Consider the following 26,304-nt stretch of genomic DNA (forward strand, 5'->3'; position numbering starts at 1 on the left):
GATAAGAAGATTCTTCTTTTGGAAAATGGTAGAGTCCCTTTAAGGTGAACATTGGTGTTATGTTTCCATCCACAACTTGCTGATTAGACAGTGGAGGAATGGCTTCACACTGAGCCATCAACTGAATAAACAAAACATTTTTGCCCACATGTAACAAATTTTCATATAGGGTATTTTGCACCAACACTTTATGGTCACTATTGGTTTGAAGTAGCACTGCATTGCCTTTATTTTTTGTTTATGCATTTGATGTCGGGACACATGTTTTTGCTGGCGCACTTATTTTAGATATTACACTAGGTAGGTCTGCACGGTGGTTGGTCGGTTTTTGATGAGCCATCAACTCTGGTATCTCCTCCTGTCAGCATATGTGGATATAGAAGGAACCTGTTTTGAATCTAGAGCTGCTCTTTCCATCTGCAGTGTGAGCACTGTTGTGCGGGGGACTACTGGATGCTGATACCAAGATAGATAAAAAAGGCTAGTTTCATGTAAAAAAAAAAAAAAAAAATATATATATATATATATATATATTTTTTTTAAAGGATAAAACGGCTTTATTATAAAAAAAACATATCTTTAGTTTCTTCAGTTTTTTTACTTTCAGATTTCAAAATCTTGTTGCAGCGTTTTTTTTTTATTTCGATATTTTTTTTTCTCTTACTAGTCACATGATGCTAATATGAGTATCTAAGAAGCCACTTTTTACCCATAGAGTCAACTCTATGACTAAAAATGCTTATGCACACTATGAGCACCTTTGATGTAACATTTTATTGCTTTTGATAACTATAAATAGAGTAAGTAAATCTTTATTTTGCTGACCTCTTGAGAAGGCATCACATCAGCAACTTTTCTTTCATTGGAAATATGAAGGGTTGGTAGTTGCTTACATGGCAAAGTTTTATTAGTTGAGGAACTGCGTAGGACATTGTGTTCAAATAATACTTTATGTGCTCTAAAAAGTAGAAGTTTACGGGGTCTTTTGGTTGTATAAGTGCTTATTCTTGATTTTGTCACATGTATAAATAGGTTACACTTTTACGCTATATCCTTTTGGAAAATTGGCATACATGTACATTTTTAAAGATGCTGTTCTTTAGACCTGAATTAAAATGCTTGTCAATGGAGAGGAAATTCCAATCAGTAGCTTTTCTCAATGTCCAAATAGTTTGTTTGCACTAGAATGTGGACCAAAATGCATGACAGTGGTCAAAGCCTTTAAAGGTAAGATGGGTGGTGAAAACATGTTAGGCTTCATGCACTTGGAATGCTTAGTAGCGCCGGTGTGCTGAGGTGTAAGTTCCTGAGCATTTTCTGGAGCCCAGCGAATCGCACATGCAGCTGCCACAATAAGTAAATTGCTGTACAGGGCCGTATTCCGGTAAACGCCTGTCACAGACTTTGGGCTGCAGGAGAATGGTGTTATAATGTGTTCTTAAAGCGGGGGTTCACCCTAAAAACAATTTTCTAACATTACATTGAGCTCAGTCTCGACATTGACAGTATGCCGATTTTTTTTTTTTTTTTTTTGCTGTACATACCTCATAAAGCTATTTTCTTAGCCGGCTTCCGGGTAGTGCCTCCCGTGGGAGTGGGCGTTTCTATGCAGCAGTTAGTGATTGACGTGATGACAAACACTACCCCCCCCCCCCCGTCGCATAAGGAGCGTCACAAGTTGCCGAAAGAAGCCGTATAGCGCATAGCGCCGATTCGACGTTCGGCTTCTTTTGGTAACTCGTGACGCTCCTTATGCAACTGGGGGGGGGGGTAGTTTTTGTCATCAAGTCAATCACTAACTGCGGCATAGGAAAGCCCACTCCCGTGGGATTCACTATCCGGAAGCCGGATAAGAAAATAGCTTTACGAGGTATGTACAGAAAAAAAAAAAAATCGGCATACTGTCAATGTCGAGACTGAGCTCAATGTAATGTTAGAAAATTGTTTTTAGGGTGAACCCCAGCTTTAAGTTATCCAGACAGGGCTGGTCACTAGTTGCTTTTGGCTATTTATGCAACTTTAATCCAGGGAGCCGGACTGTCTAAGGAGGTCATTGTTATGATAATAGGACTAGCTCTACTGTGTAAGGTGACCTTTGTCTGGAATAATGGGAGTAGCCCTTATCTGATAGTTTGCTGTATAAATTCAGTGTTTCTAAAAAATAAAGCAGTTCCTTTTCTGGTGTACCCCAAAACTGGTGTTGTCTGGTTTGGGGTTTCTATAGCCAGATTCATTGGTCTCATGTTCCAGGATTTGGGAAGCAGCTTCTTAGCAGAAATACCCAACAGGGTGTTCGGAGTCCATCACAACGATGAAGGCTTCTTCCTCTGCAGTTATGGCATTTGGGAGAAGTGCTGTACAAGTATGCTTAGGTAAATGCCAAAGCAGAAGCCATTTACCAAATTTTGCAGAGTAATGCTTAGGCTCAGTTAACACTTCTAGATGCTCTCTATACCCTATATACCCTAGCAAATCAAAAAAGTTTGAGGTCCGGTCTAACTGAGCATTGCAACAAGATTCCCTTTAAAGCAGGGGTTTCCAACCTTTTGACCTTCCTCACGTTGGAAGCAAAGGAATTGTTTTGGGTCACACATAAAATTCACTAGCAATAACTCCTGGTACACATTTGTACGGCTTTGCAAGCAACGTTTTGCGTGGGCACAGCAGCCCATTCGTTTGAATTAGTTTTGTGTCTCCTGAAAACTCAGGGAAAGGGTCCCTGCTCCATGTTTGAAATCACAGCATGCATGGAAACACCAAGTGCAGTACGGGAAGCAGCTGCTGCTGCAATTTCCAGTGTGTGCGGCTGGCATTAGGATTAATGGCACCCACCCACATCTCTTGCATTTTTCTGTGTTGGTGGCTTCGGGAACCAGTGCAGACTCGCAGTGGGAACCACCTGCATAAGTGTGAACCAAGCCTGATGGCAAATGTGTCCCTGATCTGCAGCTACAGCACTGTCAACACATATGCCAAAACAGGAATTGGCAACTCTGTGTATATGCTCATTAAACTCTTATTTTGTTCAAGCATTCCACAGAAAAATACAGCCTTAAATACAGACATGTTACAGTAGATGCAACATCTCTGTATCTACGTCTGTGTATTTGTGTGAAATTCTTGAATAAAAAGATTTTAATGAGCATATACACAGAGTTGCTAAACCTCGGTTTTGGCAACTGAAATCTGGGAAGCACAGCCCCCCCAGCACCCCCCTAGATCCAGTTGTGTGTCATTTACTTCCCTGGTGCTAGTGGAAGTCCCTCCTTCAGCTGATGCCGGTGCTATTGCAAACACGGCAGCCCAGCATCCCTTCAGTTGAATCCTGGCTTGTCAGTGCCTCAGCTATGTTTGCACAGCAACCCCGCCATCCCTGGGCTTTATGCTCAACGCTCTCCTTGAGAGTTCAACAGAACCCTCCAGGACATGGAGGGTGACAGTACATCTACTACTTTTTGAATTGGCTAGAACTGTACCTGTCAGAAACCATCAATCAGACCAAGACAGAAGTACAGTTAAATCACACTTGTTTAATAATAAAAATAAAAAGGTAAACAGAGTTAGCGTACTCAAAACATAGCTAGAGTTCAGTAACCAGATCGGGTAGTCGGCCAAGCCAAAGTCCAAGAGACAGCTATAAAGGTAGACATACAGCAAGCAGGATCTGTAGCCAGAGGGATCCTCAGTCAAGCAGGCCTTCAACAGGAACGCAGGATAAAGTCTCTTGTGATGTTAACACAGGCGAAGGCAAAGAGAAAATGAACTGGAAGGCTTTAAGTAGGCAGAGCTGACGAGCAGGATCATCCACAGGTGGATCACTGTGGAGAGATAGGATCTGGCAATTAGATGACAACTGAGCTGCCAGCACAGAGAAGGAAGGGCTGAGCCCAGCCCTGACAGTACCCCCTCCTCAACGACCCCTTCCCCTTGGAGGACCACCGGGCTTGAGGGGAAAACGTCTATGGAAATCACGGAGGAGGACAGGGGCATGTACATCCGAGGATGGGACCCAAGGGCGTTCCTCCGGACCGTACCCCTTCCAATACACAGGTACTGTATGCACCTACGGGAGACAACAATGGACTGTACATCATACTCCTCATGGTTCTCAACCTGTATAGGGTGAGGACGTGGCACCGAGATGGGAAAACTGTGGCAGACCAAAGGTTTCAATAAGGAGAAATGAAACACATTAGAGATACACATACTGGAAAGAAGGTCCAACGCGTAAGCCACTGGGTTTATCCTGCAAAGGATATGGAAAGGCCCAATAAACTGAGGTGCTAACTTCAGAGAAGGAACACAAAGTCGGAGGTTACGAGATGACAGCCAGACCCTGTGTCCGACCTGGTAGGGAGGCACAGGCAGGCGTCTGGGGTCAGCATGGAGTCTGTACCTCTCGTTAGCCTGTCGCAAAGCCTCCTGGACTTGTACCCAAGTGGAACGAAGACCACGGAGATGTTCCTCTAACGCAGGAATACTCTAAGGAACAAACGAGTCAGGCAACATGGAAGGTTGGAAACCATAGTTCGCCATAAACGGGAACAAAGGGGAAGCAGAATTCAGAGCGCTATTGTGAGCAAACTCCGCCCAAGGTAATTGGTCTGACCAGTTGTTGTGATGGTTAAAAATATAGCAATGCAGGAATTGCTCCAAGGACTGATTGGCTCGTTCTGCAGCCCCATTAGCCTGCGGGTGATATGCAGAGGAGAAGGCAAGCTGAATTCCCAACTGTGCACAAAAGGCTCACCAGAACCGGGACACAAACTGACTTTCCTGTCAGAGACAATGACTTTGGGTGGACCATGTAAGCGAAAGATCTCCCGAGCAAAAATGGAAGCCAATTTCTTAGATGTAGGCAACTTCTTAAGTGGAATACAGTGAGACATTTTCAAGAACCGGTCTACCACCATAAGGATAACTGTGTTGCTCTGGGAGTTGGGTAACTCCACAATGAAATCCATAGACAGGTGGGTTCAGGGCCTCTCCATTGGGTATGGGTTGTAGGAGGCCCACTGGAAGGTTTGGTGGAGTCTTACTCTGAGCACACACGGAACAGGCAGCTACGAAGGCGGTTACATCAGCACGTAGACTAGGCCACCAGAATTGTTGAGAAATGGCCCAAAAGAGTTGATTCTTCCCAGGGTGGCCAGCAAGCAGCCTTGGGAGAATGGTAAGTCTGGAGCATGGAAGTACGGAGACTCTCAGGAACAAAGCAATGGTCACAAGGTTTCTCAGGAGGGACATCGACCTGAGCAGCAAGAATTTTGTCTCCCAAAGGAGAAGTGAGACTGGTGCGAACCGTAGCCAGAATATGATCAGGAGGAATCACAGGAACTAGAACTGTCTCCATCTTGGAAGTGGAGGAAAATTGTTGTGACAAGGCGTCAGCCCTTACATTCTTAGTACCGGGTAAGAATGAGACAATGTAATTAAAACTCGACAAGAAGAGAGCCCATCGTGCCCTTCTGGGAGAGAGGCGCTTAGCCTCAGACAAGAATGTAAAATTGTTATGGTCAGTAAGAATGAGAACTGGCACAGTGGTACCTTCGAGGAGATGTCTTCATTCTTTCAGGTCTAAAATGATCGCCAACAGCTCTCTGTCACCAATCTCGTAATTGCACTCCGCAGGTGACAACTTTTGGGAAAAGTAGCCACACGGATGTATATCGCTGTCAGAGCTAGGACATTGAGACAGAAGGGCGCCAACTCCAGTCTCAGAAGCATCAACTTCAAGGATAAAAGGCAACGTAGGATCAGGATGTGCCAACACAGGAGCAGAAACAAAGACAGCCTTAAGACTCTCAAAAGCCTTAATGGACTCCAACGGATGACCAACTCTCTGGGTTACCGCCCTTTCTGGTCATATTAGTCAGGGGCTTGATCAAAGACTAGCAGTTACGAATAAACTTCTGATTAATAGTTGGAAAAGCCAAGAATTTGCTGCAGAGGACGTAAACCCATGGGTTGAGGCCACTGTAGGACAGCAGAAAGTTTCTCTGGGTCCATCGAAAAGCCAGCCATGGAAATTACATAACCCAGGAATTTGACCTGTTCCCAATGGAATTCATACTTCTCCAGCTTACAATAGAGATTGTTCTCTCTTAGTTTCTAAAGCACTTGACAGACATCTATGTGGTGGCTCTCCAGGGACTTGGAAAATATGAGGATATCATCGAGATAGACCACCACACATAACTGCAACAAATCTCGGAGGACATTGTTAATAAACTCCTGGAAAACTGCCGGAGCATTACAGAGGCCAAAAGGCATTACGAGATACTCATAATGACCTGTTCTGGTATTAAAGGCAGTTTTCCACTTATCGCCCTCTTTAATCCTCACAAGATTGTATGCCCCTCTCAAATCAAGCTTTGTGAAAACCGTTGCTCCCTTGAGGTGGTCAAATAATTCCATAATCAACGGAATCAGATATGCATTCTTAATGGTGAGACGATTGAGACCCCTATAGTCAATACACGGTCTCAGTTCACCACTGTTCTTCACAAAAAAGAAACCAGCAGGAGACGAGGATTTGCGAATGAAACCTCGAGAGAGTGCTTCTGCAACATACTCTTCCATGGGCTTATCCTCCAAGACCGACAAAGGGTAAACCCAGCCACAAGTGGGTATGGCACCAGGTTGAAGGTAATTTGCACAATCATACGACCGGTGTGGAGGCAAAGTACAGGCTTAACCTTTGTCAAAGACCTCGCTAAAATCGTTGTACTCCTCCAGCGGGGAGGAGAGTGAAGAGGTGCACAGGACCTTGGCTACCCTCTGGAAGCATCTCTTACTGCATTGTGGAGACCAGGACAGAACCTCTGCACGGAGCTAATCAAAAGAGGGGTTGTGCCTCTGTAACCAAGGATAACCAATAACCAGCAGAAACTTAGGTGAGGAAATAACTTGGATTTGGATTATCTCATGGTGAAGAGCCCCTACGGCCATGGACAACAGAACAGTCTCATGAGTCACATGGACAGGCTGTAGAGGTCTCCCGTCAAGAGCCTCAATGGCTCAAGTGCAGTGTCACGCAGCTGCTTATCCTTCTGGGAAACTGGAGACGAAACAACGCCACCTAAGGTCTGTCCATGACAGGACCTCAAGGTTCGGGCGTTCCCTGGGCGGGTAGGACAAGACTTCAAAAAGTGACCAGCCTTGCCACAATAAAGGCACAATCTCTTCCCTCCCCCTAAGGGCTATCTTGTCCGCAGAGAGACGCGTGAAGCCCAAATGCATGGGTTCATCTTCACAGACTGGCTCGGTACCAGGAGGCATGGGAAGTGAGGGAGGCAAGGGTGGGACTGCTAAGCTCAGAGACAAATGTACAGGAGGCTTCCACAAGCGCTCCTTAAGAGAGAGCATCTCTCTCTGAGTCTGAAGTCAATGAGGATGGAAAATGTGATCAACTTCTCTAGCTCAGTGGGTATATCTCGGGGCTGCTATCTCATCCTTGATGTTATCCGAGAGACCATGAGAAAAAGCAGTCACAAGGGCCTCGTTATTCCAAGCAACCTCTGCTGCCAGAGTACGGAATTCAATGGCATAATCAGCAACCGTCCTCGTACTCTGTTTGATGGACATGAGGCACTTGGCAGCAGAAGCGGAGCGTGCGGAAACGTCAAATACCCTTTTAATTCTGGGTAACTCAGGACCACAGGTTTTTGCATCTCCCATAGAGGGTTTGCCCAGGCCAAAGCTCTGTCAGAAAGCAAAGATATCACGAAACCCACTTTGATTCTGTCCGTGGGAAACGCCTGGGGCAGCATCTCAAAGTATATCTCAACCTGGTTGAGATCCCTCTGCACTGAACTGGATCACCCCCAAATCACTGGGGATGCGGAGCGAAACCAGACATACCTATTAAAGAGGTAATACTCAAGGCGGGTGCCTGCATAGAGACTACCGGGGCAGCCACAGTGGGAGACTCTAGACGAGCCGTGCGACTCAGGAGCGTCTTTATCGTTTTGGTAAACTGATCCATGCGGTGATCCAGGTCATTCAATCTGGAAAAAATGTGGATTGGCTGCATCTTCTGAATTCATGGCCTTCGCCTACTGTCAGAAACCGTGAATCAGACCGAAATTAGGCATTGGCACACTCAATTGTTTGGCAATAAACATCCCTGAAAAAGATATCTTTGAAACACGAATGCTAAACTCTTAATCACACAATTTACAGTAATATATGGTATAGGGTATCGCCACGTTGGAAAAATAATGTTGTATGATCCAATGTTGTTTTTAACATATTGGAGCCGCATGGAGGTTTTGCACTTTTTTTAGTTGGCAAAAAAAAATAAATATTTATACTTTTATATAATCAATGTAGTATGCCGTATAAAAGTCCTAACATAAAGAGGGACTGTTGTTTTCTGGATTATAAAAAACAGGATGATGGCAAAAACTGAATGAACATTATTTTTCCTATTCATGCTCAACTCTCTTGGGCTCCAGATTGACACTTTTTAAAGCGGAGGTTCACCCTAAAAACATGTTTATACCATTCCATCCAGCATACTGCCGACATGTACAGTATGCTGTTTTTTTTTTCCGCTGTACATACTGTCTTATTGTTCGTTTCCACCCGGATTCCGAGTTCTCACTCCCGCGGGGAGTAGGCGTTCCTATGAATAGGCCAGATGATTGACGTGTGAATAAGGTGCGAACTTGGAGTCGGCTCTATACGGCGCCTGTGCAGTGAGCTCTACACCGCTCCTAGTCTGTGCGCAGGTGCCGTATAGAGCCGACTCCCAGTTCGGCTATTTTCGGAACGCGTGATGCGCCTTATCCGCACTTCAATCATCTGGCCTCTTCATAGGAACGCCTACTCCCCGCGGGAGCGAGTACCCGGAAGCCGGGTGGAAACGAACAACAAGACAGTATGTACAGCGAAAAAAACAAGCATACTGTACATGTCGGCAGTATGCTGGATGAAATGGTATAAACATGTTTTTAGGGTGAACCTCCGCTTTAAAAAGTGTCAATCTGGAGCCCAAGAGAGTTGAGCATGAATAGGAAAAATAATGTTCATTCAGTTTTTAGGGTGAACCTCCGCTTTAAGGATCATTTAAATAATAGTAGCTAGCTGCACATTTTTTTCATGAATTTTTAATTTGCTTTTTGCTAATGACATGGTTTTTATATTTTTCATTTTAGGAATTGATGACTCCTGAAGAGTCTACTGAAGAATCAGAGGTGATTATTCTATTATAATATTATACTAATATTTTGTGTGGTGTGTGTGTTTTTTTTTTGTAATCACTTTATTATCAAAATATGTTATTAATATATACTGTATTTATCGGCGTATAACACGCACTTTTTTCCCCCTGAAATCGGGGACAAAGCAGGGGTGCTTGTTATACGCCGACAGCGTACCTCACAGAGCTGTCATTTCCTCTCCGTTCGGCTCCTCTGCTTTCACTTCACACACACACAGTCCCGTCTCCGCCACTGGCATTGGACCAGTGTTCTGCCTATCACAGTAGCTGGTCCAATGCCGATGGCGGGGGCGGGACTGTGCGTGTAACGTGAGTGCCGAGTGCAGAGGAGATGACGGCTCAGTGATTTCCTAAATCAGGCTGCTGATGTGGGAGATGGTGAGACTGCAAATGATGATAGTTTAAAAAAGGCATTAATGACAATAATCAGGCTGCAATGAGGACTTTATTTGTGCTGCATTGAGGACTTTATTTGTGCTGCAGATGGACATTGATGGTCACTGACCCTTAATTTGATTCAAAGTTGTTTATTTTAAAAATATGTTTTTTTCCTGAAACTTCCCTCTTAAAATTGGGGTGCGGGTTATATGCCGGCGCGTGTTATACGCCGATAAATACGGTACGTGTTTACAATTTAGTTTATGCATCAAAATTACCTTTAGAAATGAAAAATTCTATTACAATTTCTCATGTCGTAAAATATAAGTTTACCTTTTTTTAGGAAATATAATAAATGCACATATATTTGCAGGGAAAAAAAGTCCATCCATACAGGCTGTCAGTTTGAAAGCTGTAGAACTTGTGAATGAACTACAAGAGTGCTCACAAGCGCCCTCACAGTTCATTCAGAACTATAAGCCATCTGCCACAGTGGCTGGCGATACTAGTAGTTTACTCATTCATAGGAAACTGAATGAATGATGCTTTCATGTGGGAGAAGATCCCCTGTTCGCTGTCACATTGAAGGGGGGAGAGGCATCAGGAGCTGGAACATATTACATGTAGCATGTTCCCAAAGGTACACTTATCCTTTAAGACTAATATATTAAACTTTCATGTAGTGTAAGTTGCAAATTAAATATGTTGCCTTTTTTAATGTCCTTTCATTCCAGTCACAGTTTCAATTTTACAGCTGATTGAATGGCTAATAGTTCTAGAAAAAGCCCCACATTTCACCCTCGGCCTTTTCATCAAAATATAAGATCCATTCCATATATCCTCATCAGGTGCAATGGGACAGTGATCTCACAACTGTGGGCCAGGACCATGGAGAGTTACATCCTAAAGGTGCCGTGGTTCCCGACATCCAGATAGAGTTCTGTCTGTGTGGAATTTGCTGTACTTTTTATATTTTGTTGGGGAAGTAATCTTGTTGCCCATAGTGATGAATGTGATGTTTTAATTTCATGCACATTGGTCATATTGTGAAATAAGAGAGAGAAACATATTCCTCACAATTGGCAATGCTGGATGTGCTTTCAAGCAATGTTCTATAGAAGGTGTCCATTGTGTTTTATTTTTTTAAACTTTCTGACCAGTAATATCAGCCAATCAATGGGGTGGGGCTGGTTACATAAGTCCTGGTTACAGTAAGTCCCCTATTTACGAACGAGTTTCTGCTCTGAGAGCTTGTTCGTAAGTCCAGCAAAGATCAGCGCTTGCAGACAAAGGTGTGTGTTCTGGCGGGTGAAGGCTCCCTGTCGGAACACAAAAGATAAATATGAATAGAAAAACTGGTGTATATCGCGCTGACATATATCTAATAGCAGCCAGCACAACATTAAGACATGCTTAAAGCGGGGGTTCACCCTTAGAGGGCACTTTTCCCCCTTCGCTTCCTGCTCGTTATTACTAGGGGAATCGGCAATTTATTTTAAAATATGTGCAGTACTTACCCGTTTACGAGACGCATCCTCTCCGTCGCTTCCGGGTATGGGCTTCGGGAATGGGCGGTCCTTCTTGATTGACAGGTTTCCGAGAGGCTTCCGACGGTCGCATCCATCGCGTCACGATTTTCCGAAAGAAGCCGAACGTCGGTGCGCAGGCGCAGTATAGAGCCGCACCGACGTTCGGCTTCTTTCGGCTACGAGTGACGCGATGGATGCGACCGTCGGAAGCCTCTCGGAAGAATGTCAATCAAGAAGGAACGCCCGCTCCCGAAGACCCATACCCGGAAGCGACGGAAGAAGATACAGCTCGAAAACGGGTAAGTACTGCACCTATTTTAATATAAATAGCCGATTCCCCTAGACCGAACGAGCAGGAAGCTAAGGGGAGATTTTTTTTTTTTTTTTAAATGGGTGAACTCCCGCTTTAAATCAAGGCATATGTGAAAAATAAAATGTGTTGTGCAGTGCGCAAAAAATTTAAATACACATATATACAAACTAATGTACACTGTGCAATGACCACAAAAACTAATAATAATGAAAAAGAGATGCGAAATTCACACCCAAACTAAAGTCCATATGCCATCATATAAAGGTTGTTTTAAAACATTAACATAACAGTCTCTGAATGGACGGTGAAAACAAATGGTGTAAAAAGAAGTGGGATTCCACGTGACATCAATGTTGAAGTGAAGACACAGACAATAGACACACCACTGGTTAGTTGGGAGGCTTACCGGAGTGAGAGGACTCAAATGGGCATATGCTCAGTTAGAACGTCTTTTTTTCCATAATTTGGTTGGCTTCTTTCCATGTAAGAAGTGCAATGTATGTATTTATAATACAAAAGGGCAATGTAAGACTTTACAATTTAAATCAGTCATCACCAATCGTCTATACGGTATTAAACATTTCTGTACATGTGCCACAAAAAATGTGGTTTATTTACTTACCTGCCCATGCGGCAAGCAATATGTGGGCAGAACCATTCAGGCTTTTTCAGTGAAAGTGAATGAACAAACTTATTGGATTTACCAGCTCCAATGCCACTTCCCCTTGGGCCTCAATATTGAATGGGCATCAATGCACTCATTAATAAAGCCTAATGCCGCGTACACAAGTTTTTTTTTTTGGCATGAAAAAAAAACGAAATTTTTCAGCATGTCCAAAAAACGAAGTTTTTCCAACTTCATCATTAAAAACGATGTTGCCCACACACCATCGTTTTTAAAAAATGATGAACAAAGCGCGGTGAAGTACAACACGTACGACAGCACTCTGAAGGGGAAGTTCTATTCGCCTTTGGGCTGCTTTTAGCTGATTCCTTGTTAGTAAAAGACGATTTGCGCTTTTTTGTCTGTTACAGCGTGATGAATGTGCTTACTCCATTATGAATGGTAGTTTTACCTGAACGAGCGCTCCCGTCTCATAACTTGCTTCTGGGCATGCGCGGGTTTAAAACGTAATTTTAGCCCACACACGATCATTTTTTACAACCCGAAAAACGACATTTTAAAAAACGACATTAAAAAATGCAGCATGTTCGAATTTTTTTTGGTCGTTTTTCAGAAGCCGATAAACGATGTGAAGCCCATACACAATGATTTTAAATGACGTTTTTAAAAACATAGTTTTTTTTCATGCCGAAAAACGACCGTGTGTACACGGCATTAGGTGTAATTCATATGAATTTTTCTGAACAAATTATATTTTTTTATACTATAAAGAAAAAGGAAAATACACCGCTCCTGCCTATTGAAATGAATAGGCAATGCTGCCGAAGCGCTACAACACGGGCGCTATTAACCCTTTGACCAATTCGGGGGTTAAAAGCGCCGCTATAACAGGAGTGAAGCACCGCTAACGCCTGCAGTGCCCAATGTGAAAGGGGTCTTACAAACAAAGTCCATACCTTTTGATTCCTTTGATCTAAACATTTTATGTTACAATGTTTCTCGTATGTTTCTGTTGGCCCGTACACCTGATCCGAAAATCGGACAACAGATCGTCCGACTTTTTTCGCTTAATAGTCGCAAGTAGAAACTGAATAGTTTACTAAAGACGCGAAAGTTCTCGTACGAAAGAAAAAAAATCGTGATGTAATGTGTTGTCGTGTATTTGTAAACGAAAATCGTACAATCTGGTATCGTATGAGGAAAATTTTCCTGCTTGTCCGATCAAATGATATTGGATGAATTGTCGTGATTAGCTCTCAATTAGCTCTGTACTAACGATCCGATTATCGTACGATCCTTCCTACTCATTCACCTGGAGGAAAAGAGTCAGACAAATTAACACACAACACAGGTTTTTAAAATAATTTATTAGTCAGCTCCGGGGGTCTTCTCCGCTCTTCGGGGGTCTTCTTCTGACTTTGTGGGTCGTCTTTCGTCTTCTCCGTTCTCTTCTTCTGCTCTCCGGTGTCGTCTAGACGCTCCCCGGTTCTTCTCCCGCTCGCTCTCTGGTGCCTTCTTCGGGGCTGGCCGCCGCTATCTTCTTTGAAGCTCTTTTACTAGCAGCGGCCAGCCCGGTCTTCTTTGTCACCTTCTTCTTTTCTTCTAATGTTGACTCGACGCTCCCTCCCGCTGTAATGCCGGGTGTAATGCCGGACCCATGGAGCATGCTGGGACTGTGACTTCATAAGAGGCCTATATAAATCGTTGCGCACCGCACACCCGGCATTACAGCGGGAGGGAGTGTCAAGTCAACATCCCACTCCTTTCCTGACCGACCGGGCGGCGTGCTCAGATACAGGTCTGGTATGGATTGTGGGGGAACCCCCACGCCAGTTTTTCGGCGTAGGGGGGGGATTCTCCTTACAATCCATACCAGACCTAAGGGCCTGGTATGCTCCTGGGGGGGAACCCATGACGTTTTTTTAATTACAATTTGATGTGGAGTTCCCCCTCATGATTCATACCAAACACGGTGTCTAGAATTGGCGGGAATCCAAGTCGGATCCCCGTCGCTTCTATTTCGCGCTCCCTGGAATGTGCTTTTCCTATTGCAGCGAGTGCGAGATGTCGGCACCCTGTCGCCGAGAACCAGCGCGATGCCGTCGTGCTGGAAACACATTCTCGCGGACAGGTATTTTAATACTGTAAATAATAAAATGTTGTTAGATTTTTGCTCGGGGGAGTGTATATGAGTTTGGAAAGAAAAGCCTAAATAATGCATTACAATGTAACTAAGCCCATTCGATTTTTTTAGTCATCTAAAATACGACTAATGCAAGTCAGATGACAACAATATAACTAAAAATAAAATGGCATTTTAGTCAAAAGACTACGACTAAAACTAAATTGAAATTTGACATAAAAATGTAATGCTGCATCTATGGCCAGTTTTAGGCTGGCCTTGGATGGATTTCTTTATCCACAACAAGATCTCCCTTCCGTAGTCTGTCTGCGTGGGAGTTTTGGGTGTACTTACCTTCCTTTTAAAAGAGCCAGCACTTCCTTTTTCTTTCGCAACAAAATAAAATAATAAAAAAATGGAAAAGGAACAGTAGAACTCTCCTTATAATAAGGACAGCAGGTGTGCCGACCCAGAAACTTGAAATACAATTATCTTACCAATAACATCCCTCAGAGATATAGATGGTCCCACTCTCCAGCATCTACCAAAAAACTGAACTATCATTTTTCTAGAATGAAGTATCTTGGCTTGTTGGGACTCCATGTTCTGCTCTAGCAGTACAGGAATAGGTAGTTCTGGAAATAAGACTGCTGCCGCGAGAGCACGCATACATGCCCCTGAGATTGCTTTGACTCCACAATTATGCTTAGCTGCGAATAAACCAGACAAACATAGAGTCCATGACCGCAGTGAGGGAAGGAGGTAAGTTAAAAAAAAAAAAAAAACATTGGTCATAACACTTTGATGTGTTGTCATGCTGTAAAGCATGGGTGTCAAATTCGATTTGTTAGCAGGCCGCATCAAGAGTCCCCCACCCTCCCTTACATCACTGTGCACCCCTGTTACCTTGTGCTGCTGGGGGCACAGCTAGGAAGCAGAGGAGGACCAGATGAGGGCTTGAGTTAGCCTACTGAATGCTAAGAATATGGGAGGTGGAGACGAGGGGGTGCTGTGGATCTGTAGAAAGAGTTCTGTCCTCCTTTCTGCTGCAAACTGCTGAGACAAGGTGGGGGCAGAGTGACAGTGACGCAGCTGCAAGAGAGGTGCGAAGGCCACATGAAATGTGGCCTGGTGGTCTGGCTTTGACCCGTGTACCTTGTGTCCTGACACATGCGCTGTTGAGTAAGCACTGTAGTGCAAAAAGCATCAAGGTGTTCTTTCTGTTGCATGTGTCTTCTTGAATAAACCTTTAATTTCCTTTATTGGTCTTATGAACTCCATTTTCCTGTATGATAGCCAAGTTCTTGAATTAAAAGTTCAAGATGAGAGAAAAAAAACTCAAAAACTAGAATACAATGGCAATTTGTGGCCTAACATTGTAGTGACCCTAAGAAGAATAAAACATATTTTTGTATGTTACAGTTCTACATCAGGCTGCATATTACCGAAGAAGAGGCTTGTACTACTAAATGGAGATGAATCGGCTTACTTTTAGAGTCCACATTTAAATTTATTGGTAGTAAAATTATGTTGAACGTGTACTTAGATGCTGCTTGTTTAGCCCTTGCTACTGGCTTGTCCAGGAACTGTCCCATTCCCAAGAACTTGTAGAGCAGGGTTGTGGAAATCAATTTCATTGCGGGCTGCATCAGCATTATGGTTGCCCTCGAACGGTCGGTCGTATCTGTAAGACTAGATGTCCAGAGCACTCTACTCCCCTTTACGTGGGATGTCAAGTATCATCCCCCCCATTCCTCACATCACAGTTTATTCCCCTAAATTGTTGCTGCTGGGAAGGAGAGAGTTGCAGGGTCTGGAGGAGGGCTGGAGACAGCTGCCAGAGTCTGCTGAATGTTGAGACAGGGGGTGCTACCAAGAAGCGCAGGATCTGCCGGAGGAGTTATGTCCGCTTCTCTTCAGCCGACTGCTGTGACAAAGTGAAGGTGGAGATGAGAGGGGTTCTGCAGCTGAAAGAGAGGTAAAAGGGCCACATTAAATGGTCTGGAGAGCCAGATTCTGCCCACGGGCCATGTGTTTGACATGTAGTGTAGAGCAGTGGTTCTCAACCCCGTCCTCAAGTACCCCCAACAGGCCATGTTTTGGGAATTTCTCTTGGATAAAATAGCTGACCAATATACCAAGCCATTGACTAGCACCTGTGCAAGATAAAGGAAAAATCTGCAAACATGGCCTGTTGGAGGTACTTGGACAGGGTTGAGAATCGATGGTGTAGAACATTGTTAAATAAAGAATATATTGCTTAATGTTGTCCACATTCAAAATATTGTTGACTGTGGTATTCGAAAATGAGTGGTTAAAAGTGTCGCTTTGTGTTTATTTCCTATCGCTAACAAATGCTATAGACAAGTTAATGTGCCCCCCACACCTCACTTTACAATTGGTTGTCAGAGAGGCCTAGTTTACCCATTATATTGCATAAAACTCCAAAGCATTAAAGAATAATGCATGTGAAATTACAAAGTAAAGGTCGGTTTCTAAAAACCTGATAAAGTAAATAATTATTTTGTTACAGTCACAATCCATTCCGCATCTCTGAACAGCAGTTGTAAAAAGCGGGATGTCCTTCACCCCTGTGGCTAAAAACAGGCTCATTTTCTTTTTATGTTGTATGACAAAAGTCCCTTAGAGCCTGTTTCCTCTTTATCTAATGACAGCTACAACAAATTGTGACACTGGGTGTCACTCCTGTGAATATTTCAACACCTTATGTTTACAGCTCTAACTTTGTGTGACCTTCTCCCTGCATAATGTTTTGTATAATTCCAGCAATTTTGAATTGAGGGGTATAGATTGCAGGACCTTAGATTCATTTGGTGCAAAGAGAAAACATGTTACAGTCTATAGAAAATAAAGATTAAGCTGTTTTTTTCTCTTTATGGAAAATAACAGCATTTAGGTGCATTTTGGTTCTAGTACCTTTGTGTTCACCACGGTTTACTACTTATACCAATTATATTAGGAGGGTCATGAAATAACTCCAAGATACTTTTCCCTTTTTGTGTTTTTTTTCCCGCAATCATATTGTTCTTAACCACTTCAATGGCGTGGACTTTCACCCCCTTCCTGCCCAGGCCAATTTTCAGCTTTTTGAATGGAACAATGAAACGAATCGCTGTTCCAGGTGAGTATGATAATCCACCAGAAAGGAAGGGCTGGGTGCTAGCTCCGGCTTACAACTGTCAACATCTAGACCAAGTATAAAAAATTGCTGCACACCATCATCAGTCCAACAGGTTTACTGAAAGACTTCCACCAGGAATATAACAACAGACCAAGGGGGCACTTTGAATGACAACTGTGGCCCGGATTCACAAAACACTTACGCCGACGTATCTCGAGATACGCTGCGTAAGTGTAAATATGCGCCGTCGTATCTGTGCGCCGTGCCCACAAAACTAGATACGCCTGAAAATAGGCTTCCTACGACCAATGTAACTTTCCTACGCCGGCGTATAGTAGGCGCATATTTACGCTGGGCGCATTTGCTGCTCCCATTGATTTTGTATTCAAATATGCAAATGAGGGAAATACGGCGATTCACAAACGTACGTGCGCCAGGCGCAGGCTACGCACGGTGCGCGTAAGTTCAACGTCAGGCCTAAAGTTATTCCACATAAAGCAGGTGTAACTCAGCACCAGACGTGCACAGGTCAGCTGGACAGCAGCTGCAGAAGCACCGTTACGGACGAGCTGAGCAACCACACTTGCAGGACAACACCTGTATGCCAACATGCCAGGCATGGCCGCCATCAGGAATTATGGGGCCCCTTACACAGCTTCAGGCATGGGCCTGGGGGGGGGGGGGTGCTGCTGCGAATTGAGAAATACGAAATAAAGAAAAATATATATAAAAAAAGGAACTAAAAAGAATATAAAAAAAATTCAAAAATATGAAAAACTATTTTTTTTATAAAAAAAAAAAAGGGGGACTTGCCATCTAGGGTCCTGTGCTCACACACACACACCACATCCACTTCACATTGGTTTAGCCCAAGTCCACCATGCAGGACTTGGGAGCAGCAACGCCACGCCAAGGCCCCAATGGTGTTGCTGTCCATTCATACCACATTCACACGGTTGTGGGGATAACCTCTCCCTGACGACCCAAGGTGACACACCTTGCTGGCAGGGATGTCACCCACATTCACACACCAGTCACACTGTAGCCTGCACTACTGACCGTGTGCAGTCACTACAAAAATAAAAAAGCTCATAACCTGAGCAAAGAAAAGAAAAAAAAGGCACTCATTTGCCCTGTCGCGGGCCAGGCATGGTGCCACGGCTCCGGCTCCTCAGTTGTTTGGGGGGAGCCTCGGGTGGGGGGGGTGGGGCATCAGGAGGAGGATCATCCCCTGGTATGTCCCTCCTGGCAGATGCTGGCTGCCTGCCCTCCAACGCAAGGACAATGCGGGTGAGGACTGCGTTCGTCTGAGCCTGCATCCGCAGCTGGGGGGTGGTGGTGTGGCGCCTGGTCTGCCGACCCTCCACCTCGATGGGAGCCATGTTGGCCTGTACCGCCACTCCCAGGCTCCTCACCTCTGCCACAAGGCCTGATGTTGTGGCCTGCAGCTCCCCAATGCAGGTGACCATAGCAGCGCAGTTGGCACTGACATCCTGCAGGCTTTCAGAGATCGAGCTGGTCTGCACAGTGGCTGCGGTGCCCTGCACAGCCAGTGTGCATTCAGCCTGGGTCTTGGCTGAAGAGGCCAGACTGTCTGCCACACGGCGCTGGTCACCGGCAATCGCACCCATATGGCACGTCTGACCGGCCTGTTCCCGCCCTTCCTGGAGGGATTCAGGAACACCCCTTGTCTTGCGCATAGCCTTCCTGGGGGCAGTAGAGGCTTGGGGCCGTCTGTACGGGGAGGCCCTTGAGGGGCTTTCCCTGATGGGGGAGGCCCTTGAGGGGCTTTCCCTGATGGGGGAGGAGGGTGAGGGGCTTCCCCTGATGGGGAGGAGGGTGAGGGGCTTCCCCTGATGGGAGGGTGAGGGGCTTCCCCTGATGGGGGGGAGGTTTGGGAGGGTCCAGGGATGATGTTCTCCTCCTCGAGGTATACACCTTCCTTAAGGTCCCCATGCTCCTCCTCAACTTCCTCTAGAGGAGAGGTGTGGGCACACTCCTTCGGGGATGGCATGGGTCGTCCAGCAGCTGACGATGGCCCCGCTCCCTTAAGCACATCTGTGTATGACACAAAGCATTCACATGTTGGTGGACCCACACACTTGTCACATGTTCCCTTCCACCCCCTCATATGCTACACACCGGATAGGGGATAAAACACACTTACCTGTCCTCAAGGCCTAGTCACCGGAGTCAAAGCCCTCCGTGCCCTTCACCTGCTCCCGCTCCAGACATTGGGCGATGACCTCCTCCTCATCCATCAACCACAGAGCAGAAGCTGGTCCTCCTCCCGTGCCTCCTCATAAGGGCCAGCTTCTCACGGACCCGACGTCTCATGTCATTAATCTTTTTGTTGACATCGTTGACATCGTCGGGGGTCCTGGTCTCATTCCCAATGGCATTGACCTCCAGGGTGATCTCCTCCAGGATCTCCCTCTGAGGCCCCGTACACACGACCGAGGAACTTGACGTGCCAAACACATCGAGTTCCTCGTCGAGTTCAGTGTGGAAGCCGCCGAGGAACTCGGCGGGCCGACTTTTCCCATTGACTAACGAGAAAATAGAGAACATGTTCTCTTTTCGGCCCGACGAGTTCCTCGACGGGTTCCTCGCTGAAAAGTGTACACACGACCGAGTTTCTCGGCAGAATCCAGCTCCGACCGAGTTTCTGACTGAATTCTGCCGAGAAACTCGGTCGTGTGTACGGGGCCTTACATGCCCTGCTGGTCCTGGCACTGTGGGCACCATGGAGGTACTTATCAAATTTGGCTATTGCCGAAATCAGGACAGCCCTCTCCTCTTCCTCCTCTCCTTGCCAACATTTTCAGCTGCCATCGCTCAACAAAAGAACCTTGCTTCACGGGGGTGAAACAAGCAGGATGTACTTTTGCGCCGGACGGGCATATGGTTCGGCGTATATGTGCGCTCGGCGTAAGCCGGTGGGCCGGCGTATCCCCGGAAGTGTCGGTGTAGTTGTGAGCATGCGCACAGGGGTGCGGTCATACTTCCGCGTCACTGCGCATGCTCCGTTCATGTTACGCCAGGCGTAAAACACTGCTCCACGCTCGGACCATCATTTGCAGGGGGTCACACCCACTTCCACCGGCTTACGCCTTTGAAATCTAAGCCATGCTGACACAGCTTGGGGAGCACTGGCTTCCTGAATTTCATGCTTGCCTCTCTGTGCTGCGTCGGCGTAGTGCAAAGGAGATACGCCCGCATAAATATGCGCCAATGTATGTGAATCCGGGCCTGTGTGTTTTTTTTCCTGGGCCTGTGTATTTATTCACCACTGGGTTTTTTTTTTTTTTTGCTAAATGAACAAAAATAAATAATTTTGAGGGGGGATTTTTTTTTCTTTTTCTGTATACATTTTTTACAAATAAATCTTTCTTCGTAAATTTAGGTCCAAATGTATTCTGCTAGATTTCTTTGGTCAAAATCACTCAAATCAGAGTCCACAAACTATGGTATATACAGTGGGTAGAGAAAATAATCACCTCTCTTTTTTAAAATCACAATTTGTTGCTTTGCAGCCTGAAATGAAGACAGACACAGTTTCTGTTTCATCCGGCTGTATTTACTCAGTGCAACGTATAACATCCAAGTGAAAGATATAACACAAACATTTTAGAAAAAAAAAATCAAAACCGAATCACTGAGTTGGAAATAGGATCACCCCCCCCCCCCTCACCTTCTCAATGGCACACAAAGCCACTTGAGTTTCAACTGTAATCAGCTGTGGTCATTTTGATTAGATCAGCATGAAAAGAGCTTTCCTTGAGCATTTCAGTCCCTGGTAGTGCAACTGAAGCAAACAATCAATTATGGGTGGCAATGCACTGTCAGTTGGGATCAAGTTGTGGACAGGCACAAGTCAGGAGATGGATACAAAAACATTTTAAAGGCTTTATCAATGTCTAAAAGTAGTGTCTATTAGGAAGTGGAAATATTTGGTACAACACAGACCCTCCTTGGATCAGGACGTGGCTCCAAACTGGATGAAAGAGCCAGGAGAAAACTGGTTACCAAAAGGCTTAAAGCAACTCTGAAGCAGGAGCAGGAATTTATGACAAGGAGTGGTCATTGTGTGCATGTGACAACAATGTCACAACTTCTCCACAAGTGTGGCTTGTATGGGAGGGTTGCAACTTGCAAGAGAGAGGCCACATGCAGTCATGACTGAGCTTTGCCAAAACACACCTTGTAGATTCTGAGGCTACATGAAAAAGGTGTTGTGGTCAGATGTGACGAAAATTTAATTATTTTGCCTCAACTCCAAACAATGTCTGGCACAAATCCAATATGGCTCACCATCCAAATAACACAATTTCTACAGTAAAGCATGGAAGTGGTAATATCCTGTTGTTGGGTTTTTCTCTGCAGCAGGGACTGGAGCACTTGTCAGGATAGACAAATGGATGGGGCAAAATACCATAAAATTATTGAGGAAAATCTGCTGCCATCTGCAAGAAAGTTGTCAATTTGAAGGTTTACCTTACTAATAATGACCTCACAGTGGTTGAACAAGGCCCAGGCCTAAACCCCATTGAAAGTCTGTGGAATTACTTGAAGACTGCAGTCCACACACTGTCACTATCAAATTTAAGTGAACTTGAGCAGGTCGGCTCTGCTTGGCGAGATCACGTAGCTATACATCATCTCTCCCAGCAGCCAATAGGGGCGCGTGCACGCCTTCGGCGGCGCGCGCCCCTATTGGCTGCCCCCCGCTCGTCCCTGATCCCGGCGTGCTTGCCCGGCGGGCGCGATCGCTGGTCCGGGCTGAAGTGGTTAAAGAAAAAGATGGTTCAACAAAATACTGTCATAAGGGGGTGTTCCCTTTTCCAACTCAGTGATTCTGTTTTTGTTTATTTTTCTCTTACAGTGTTCTATCTTTCTGTTGGATGTTATAAGTTGCACCAAGTTAATACAGCTGGATAGAACAAACTGATAGAACACACACCATACGCCACGCCAACGTAGTGCGGTGATGCAAGCATTGCATTCAGCAAGCCAGTGCACCCAGTGCAGCGCCAGCGTGGCGTGGGGTTCGAAGGCGCACACCGGCGTAGGTGGAAGTGGGCGTGACCCCATGCAAAGATGGGCCGAGCACCAGACAGGTACGCTGGCGTGGTGCAGTGTTTTACGCCCGGCGTATCACGAACTGCGCATGCGCCGTGACATGGACGCATGCACAGCACCCCCCTGCGCCTGGTCACAATCACGCCGGCACAACCGCCTAAGCTACGCCGGATCACAGCGTACGCCATGAACATAACGTACGCCCAGCGAAACGCACGTCCAACGCACAGTACGCCGGCTTGTGTTCCCTGGTGCAGACATCAGACAGTGACCGTGAGAAGGAGATGCGCAAGAAGAACTTCGAGGATGTTGACGCAGTAGTGCTATGACCATGGCTGCCCCTGGCAAGTTGGCGTACGGATGTGTTGTCCTGCAAGTGTGGTTGCTCTGCTCGTCCTGGGAGGAAGTTATATGGGCAAGCTCCCACCTGCCGGTCATAGTACAATTGACCAGGTGGGAAGCGGTTAAGGTGTATTTCCAGTTTGGTCCGTTTCCATCCGATTTGCCCCATAGGCGAGAGTGGATATGGACCTGTCGCCTGCCTGCTCAGCGGGCACAGCAGAGAGATCCCCGCTGAGCAAACAGCCCCTTTCACAAGGGTCAATGAAAAGCTGGGATTCAAATCTCAGTTTTGTATGGCTAAAAGAAATCTAATCCAGGTGATATGTATACTCGTCAGTGACTTTAGAATGTTTGTTTTATTCAAAACTCTTCCCTAACTTTGTTTGGTAGAAATGGTATTGTCATTCTGGTGCTTAGAGTAGAGTTTGGCAAACGGTTTGGGTCGAGCAAAAGTTTGGCCCAAACATTGCCTTTCGACGAACACCCACATTTTCAGGGCGCACAGTTCATTCTGAGCCCTGATTGGGCAGTGAATAGCTGGTTGTTAAGGAGCGGGCTGAGAAGCGACATCCTTAACAACTGATGAGTTATCAACTGTCAATGGGCTTCCCTGCTGACAGCTGAATTATAAAAATAAAATACTGGCAATTAAAAAGGTACCCTTACCCATTCACCAAAAAAGTGTCAAAAAGTTATACAAACCAGACCAGTTTTTGACATTTCCATTTCCTTTTATTAAAAAATGTGTCCCCCCCTCCCATGTAGATCCGACACCTGCTGCCACCGCCGAACTCGCTGTTAACGAAGGAAAACTGCGAATGCCTGGCTTGCCATTTGCCAGTTCTTATATAGGTAAGGGGCAGAGCCGCCTAGGGATGTCACTTGGTGGCAACGCCCCCTTGTGATGTCATGGACCATTGCATGCTGGGTCGATGACGTCACAAGGAGGCGGTGCCACCAGGCGATGTCACTAGATGGCCCCGCTCTTGTCTATATAAGAAATGTCAAACGGCAAGCCAGGCATTCCGGGATTGCCTTCGTTAAAGGCATAGCCTTTTTTTTTTCCCTGGGTGCGGCGGTGTTGTGATTGACGATTAGTTTACATCAGGGGACACTTAAAAAAAAAAAAGGAATTGTCAAAATCTTTATTTTTTTTATACTTTTTTGATGATTGGGTAGGGGTACTATGTAGACCCCCACAAACACAGTCCAGGGTTGTGGGGATGAGGCCCTTTCTCTCCATCAACATGCCCCAAAACACCCACCCCCTCCATGTTCAGGTCAGGTCTAAGTGCTTGGATAAGGGTCTTGTATGGATTTTGGAGGGGGCCCCTTGCTTTTTTTTTTATTAGGGCATGTGGTTCCCCTTAAAATCTATACTGGACCAGGTTTCTTTAGAAATGTCAGTTTTGCTGCAGCAGGTTCTATACATCAGTGGTTGTCAACCCTGTCCTCAAGTACCCCCAACAGTCCATGTTTTAGGAATTTTTCTTAGATAAAATATCTGTCCAAAATACCAAGCCATTCACTCTGATTTAAAGCACCTATGCAAGATGAAGGAAAACCTGCAAACATGGCCTGTTAAGGGTACTTGAGGACAGGGTTGAGAACCACTGCTATACACTGTATGGATGTGCCACTTTACAGGCAGACTAAGGGGACCTCCCACGCATGCACTATATTTTAAATACATTTGTATATCTTAATTGTTGCATTTTAAGCATTATTAATATCCCTGCTCTTGTAAAAAACATATTTTTTTCAAATATTTCCTTGCATTGATACATGTCCCCTAGGGCAGTATCCGGACCCTCATACCCTTTTTATGACCAATTACTTGCATTTTTCAAGTTTGAGTCCCATAGACGTTAATAGGGTTTGCCGTTCGGGTCAGAACTTTTTCTCTGGAATTTTTCTCTGGAATTCTGGTGCGAACCGAACATGAGAGGTTCTGTGTGATATATCTATGGTGACAAGTTTAAAGGATACTATACCTCTGCCTTCTATTAGAAATTCCTATGGTTACTGATAGATGTGTTTTGAACCACTGCATTTCATTTAGAATGCTTGTACTTTAAACCTCGCCATTCTGTTAAGAATGTTTATGTTTTTGACCGTTGTATTCTACATTCCCGCCATCCATTCTGTTCAGAATGCTTATGTTTCTGATAATTGTATTTTGACATTTCTGCATTTCATTTAGAATGCTTATGTTACTGGTTACTGACAGTTGTGTTTTTAAACCACTACATTCCATTTTTAAATTGTTTTTTCGGTTTCTTCTTTAAAAATGTAGGTTTTTGTTGCCTGTATTCTCAAACACTTAAACTGATTGTAAAGTATTGTGTGTGTTTTTTTTTTTTTCTTTTAAGTTAAATGAATAACTTGAACATGATCTTAAAGGCCCACTACCAATCTTCAAAAAATTATGTATGTGTGAATGTATCTAATATATATGAATGGATAAATAGATGGATAGCATATATGACAGTTTTCTTAGACATATGTTTTGCAATAAAATCATAGTTAATGTATACAAGCATATTGAAAGTCAAATATCTTACTGCAAACAATGCAATGCTCTATTTTTCATGCTGAAATTAAAGTGATACTAAAGTCTATTATTTTTAAAAGAAATACCAAAAAAAAAACATGTTATACTTACCTGCTCTGTTTAGTGGTTTTGCACAGAGCAGCCCTGATCCTCTTCTTTTCAGGTCCCTCTTCACTGCTCCTGGGCCCTTCCTCCTGTTGAGTGCCCCCAGAGCAAGCAGCTTGCTCTGGTGGCGCCCAAGCTGAGTCACAGCTCCATGTGTCCATTCAGACTGGCTTTGACAGCATTTGACTGGCTTTGGAAGCGTTGCACTGCTGTCTCTGCCAATGAGGAGGGGCGTCCCGGGCATCCAAGACATTCCTACAACATCTCTGGATCCAGAGCAAACTCATGTAAGTATTGGAAGGACTGAGCAGGGCTGCTGCAGACAGAAGGTTTTTTATCTTCATACATAGATTAAGATACAAAAATGTCTGCCTTTACAATCGCTTTAAGAAGCCACACTACCATGTTGAGGCAAGTGTGGTCCATAAATTAAAACTGCGTTCCCAGCTATGAAACATATATAGCAATGAATACATTGAGAGAAGGCTTGTGAAAGCAGCATGTTTTCTATGTGCCCTAGCAGTGACTGACATTGATGCAGTGTGGAAAAAATTGCTCAACATCTCTCATTCTAGCTGAAGACTTCGATTGTGTTTTTTGCATTAAATAAAACAAAGCAACAATGGCAGCTGCTCAGATTGTTTGGATTTGAAAATTGTTTAAAATTAATTTAACACAAGTTTTCTGACTTTTAGGGTATGTTCACACCATACGCGGTAGAACTGCTTTGGGTGGCTAAAATGCCTTGCCTCCTACAGTATGTGCCTGTTTCCCATCACTACATTGTGGGACTTGTGGGCATGGTGCACTGAAAAAAGTACTGTATGCATTTTTTTAAGTGCAGCACTAATGGGAGCAGGTAACTGCCAGAAACAGGTATCTGCTC

The 26,304-nt window shown here is 44.8% G+C and overlaps 1 protein-coding gene across 1 annotated transcript in view; it reads left to right on the plus strand.

Moving 5' to 3' along the window:
- Positions 1 to 26,304, plus strand: part of VPS41 (VPS41 subunit of HOPS complex) — a 377,598-nt gene that overhangs the window by 14,749 nt on the left and 336,545 nt on the right. The window contains exon 2 of the mRNA XM_040353190.1: positions 9,162 to 9,200. Coding sequence (XP_040209124.1) covers positions 9,162 to 9,200 — 39 coding nt within the window. The remainder of the gene's footprint in view (positions 1 to 9,161; positions 9,201 to 26,304) is intronic.

Source organism: Rana temporaria, chromosome 5, assembly GCF_905171775.1.
Source record: "Rana temporaria chromosome 5, aRanTem1.1, whole genome shotgun sequence".
Classification (NCBI taxonomy): Eukaryota; Metazoa; Chordata; class Amphibia; order Anura; family Ranidae; genus Rana; species Rana temporaria.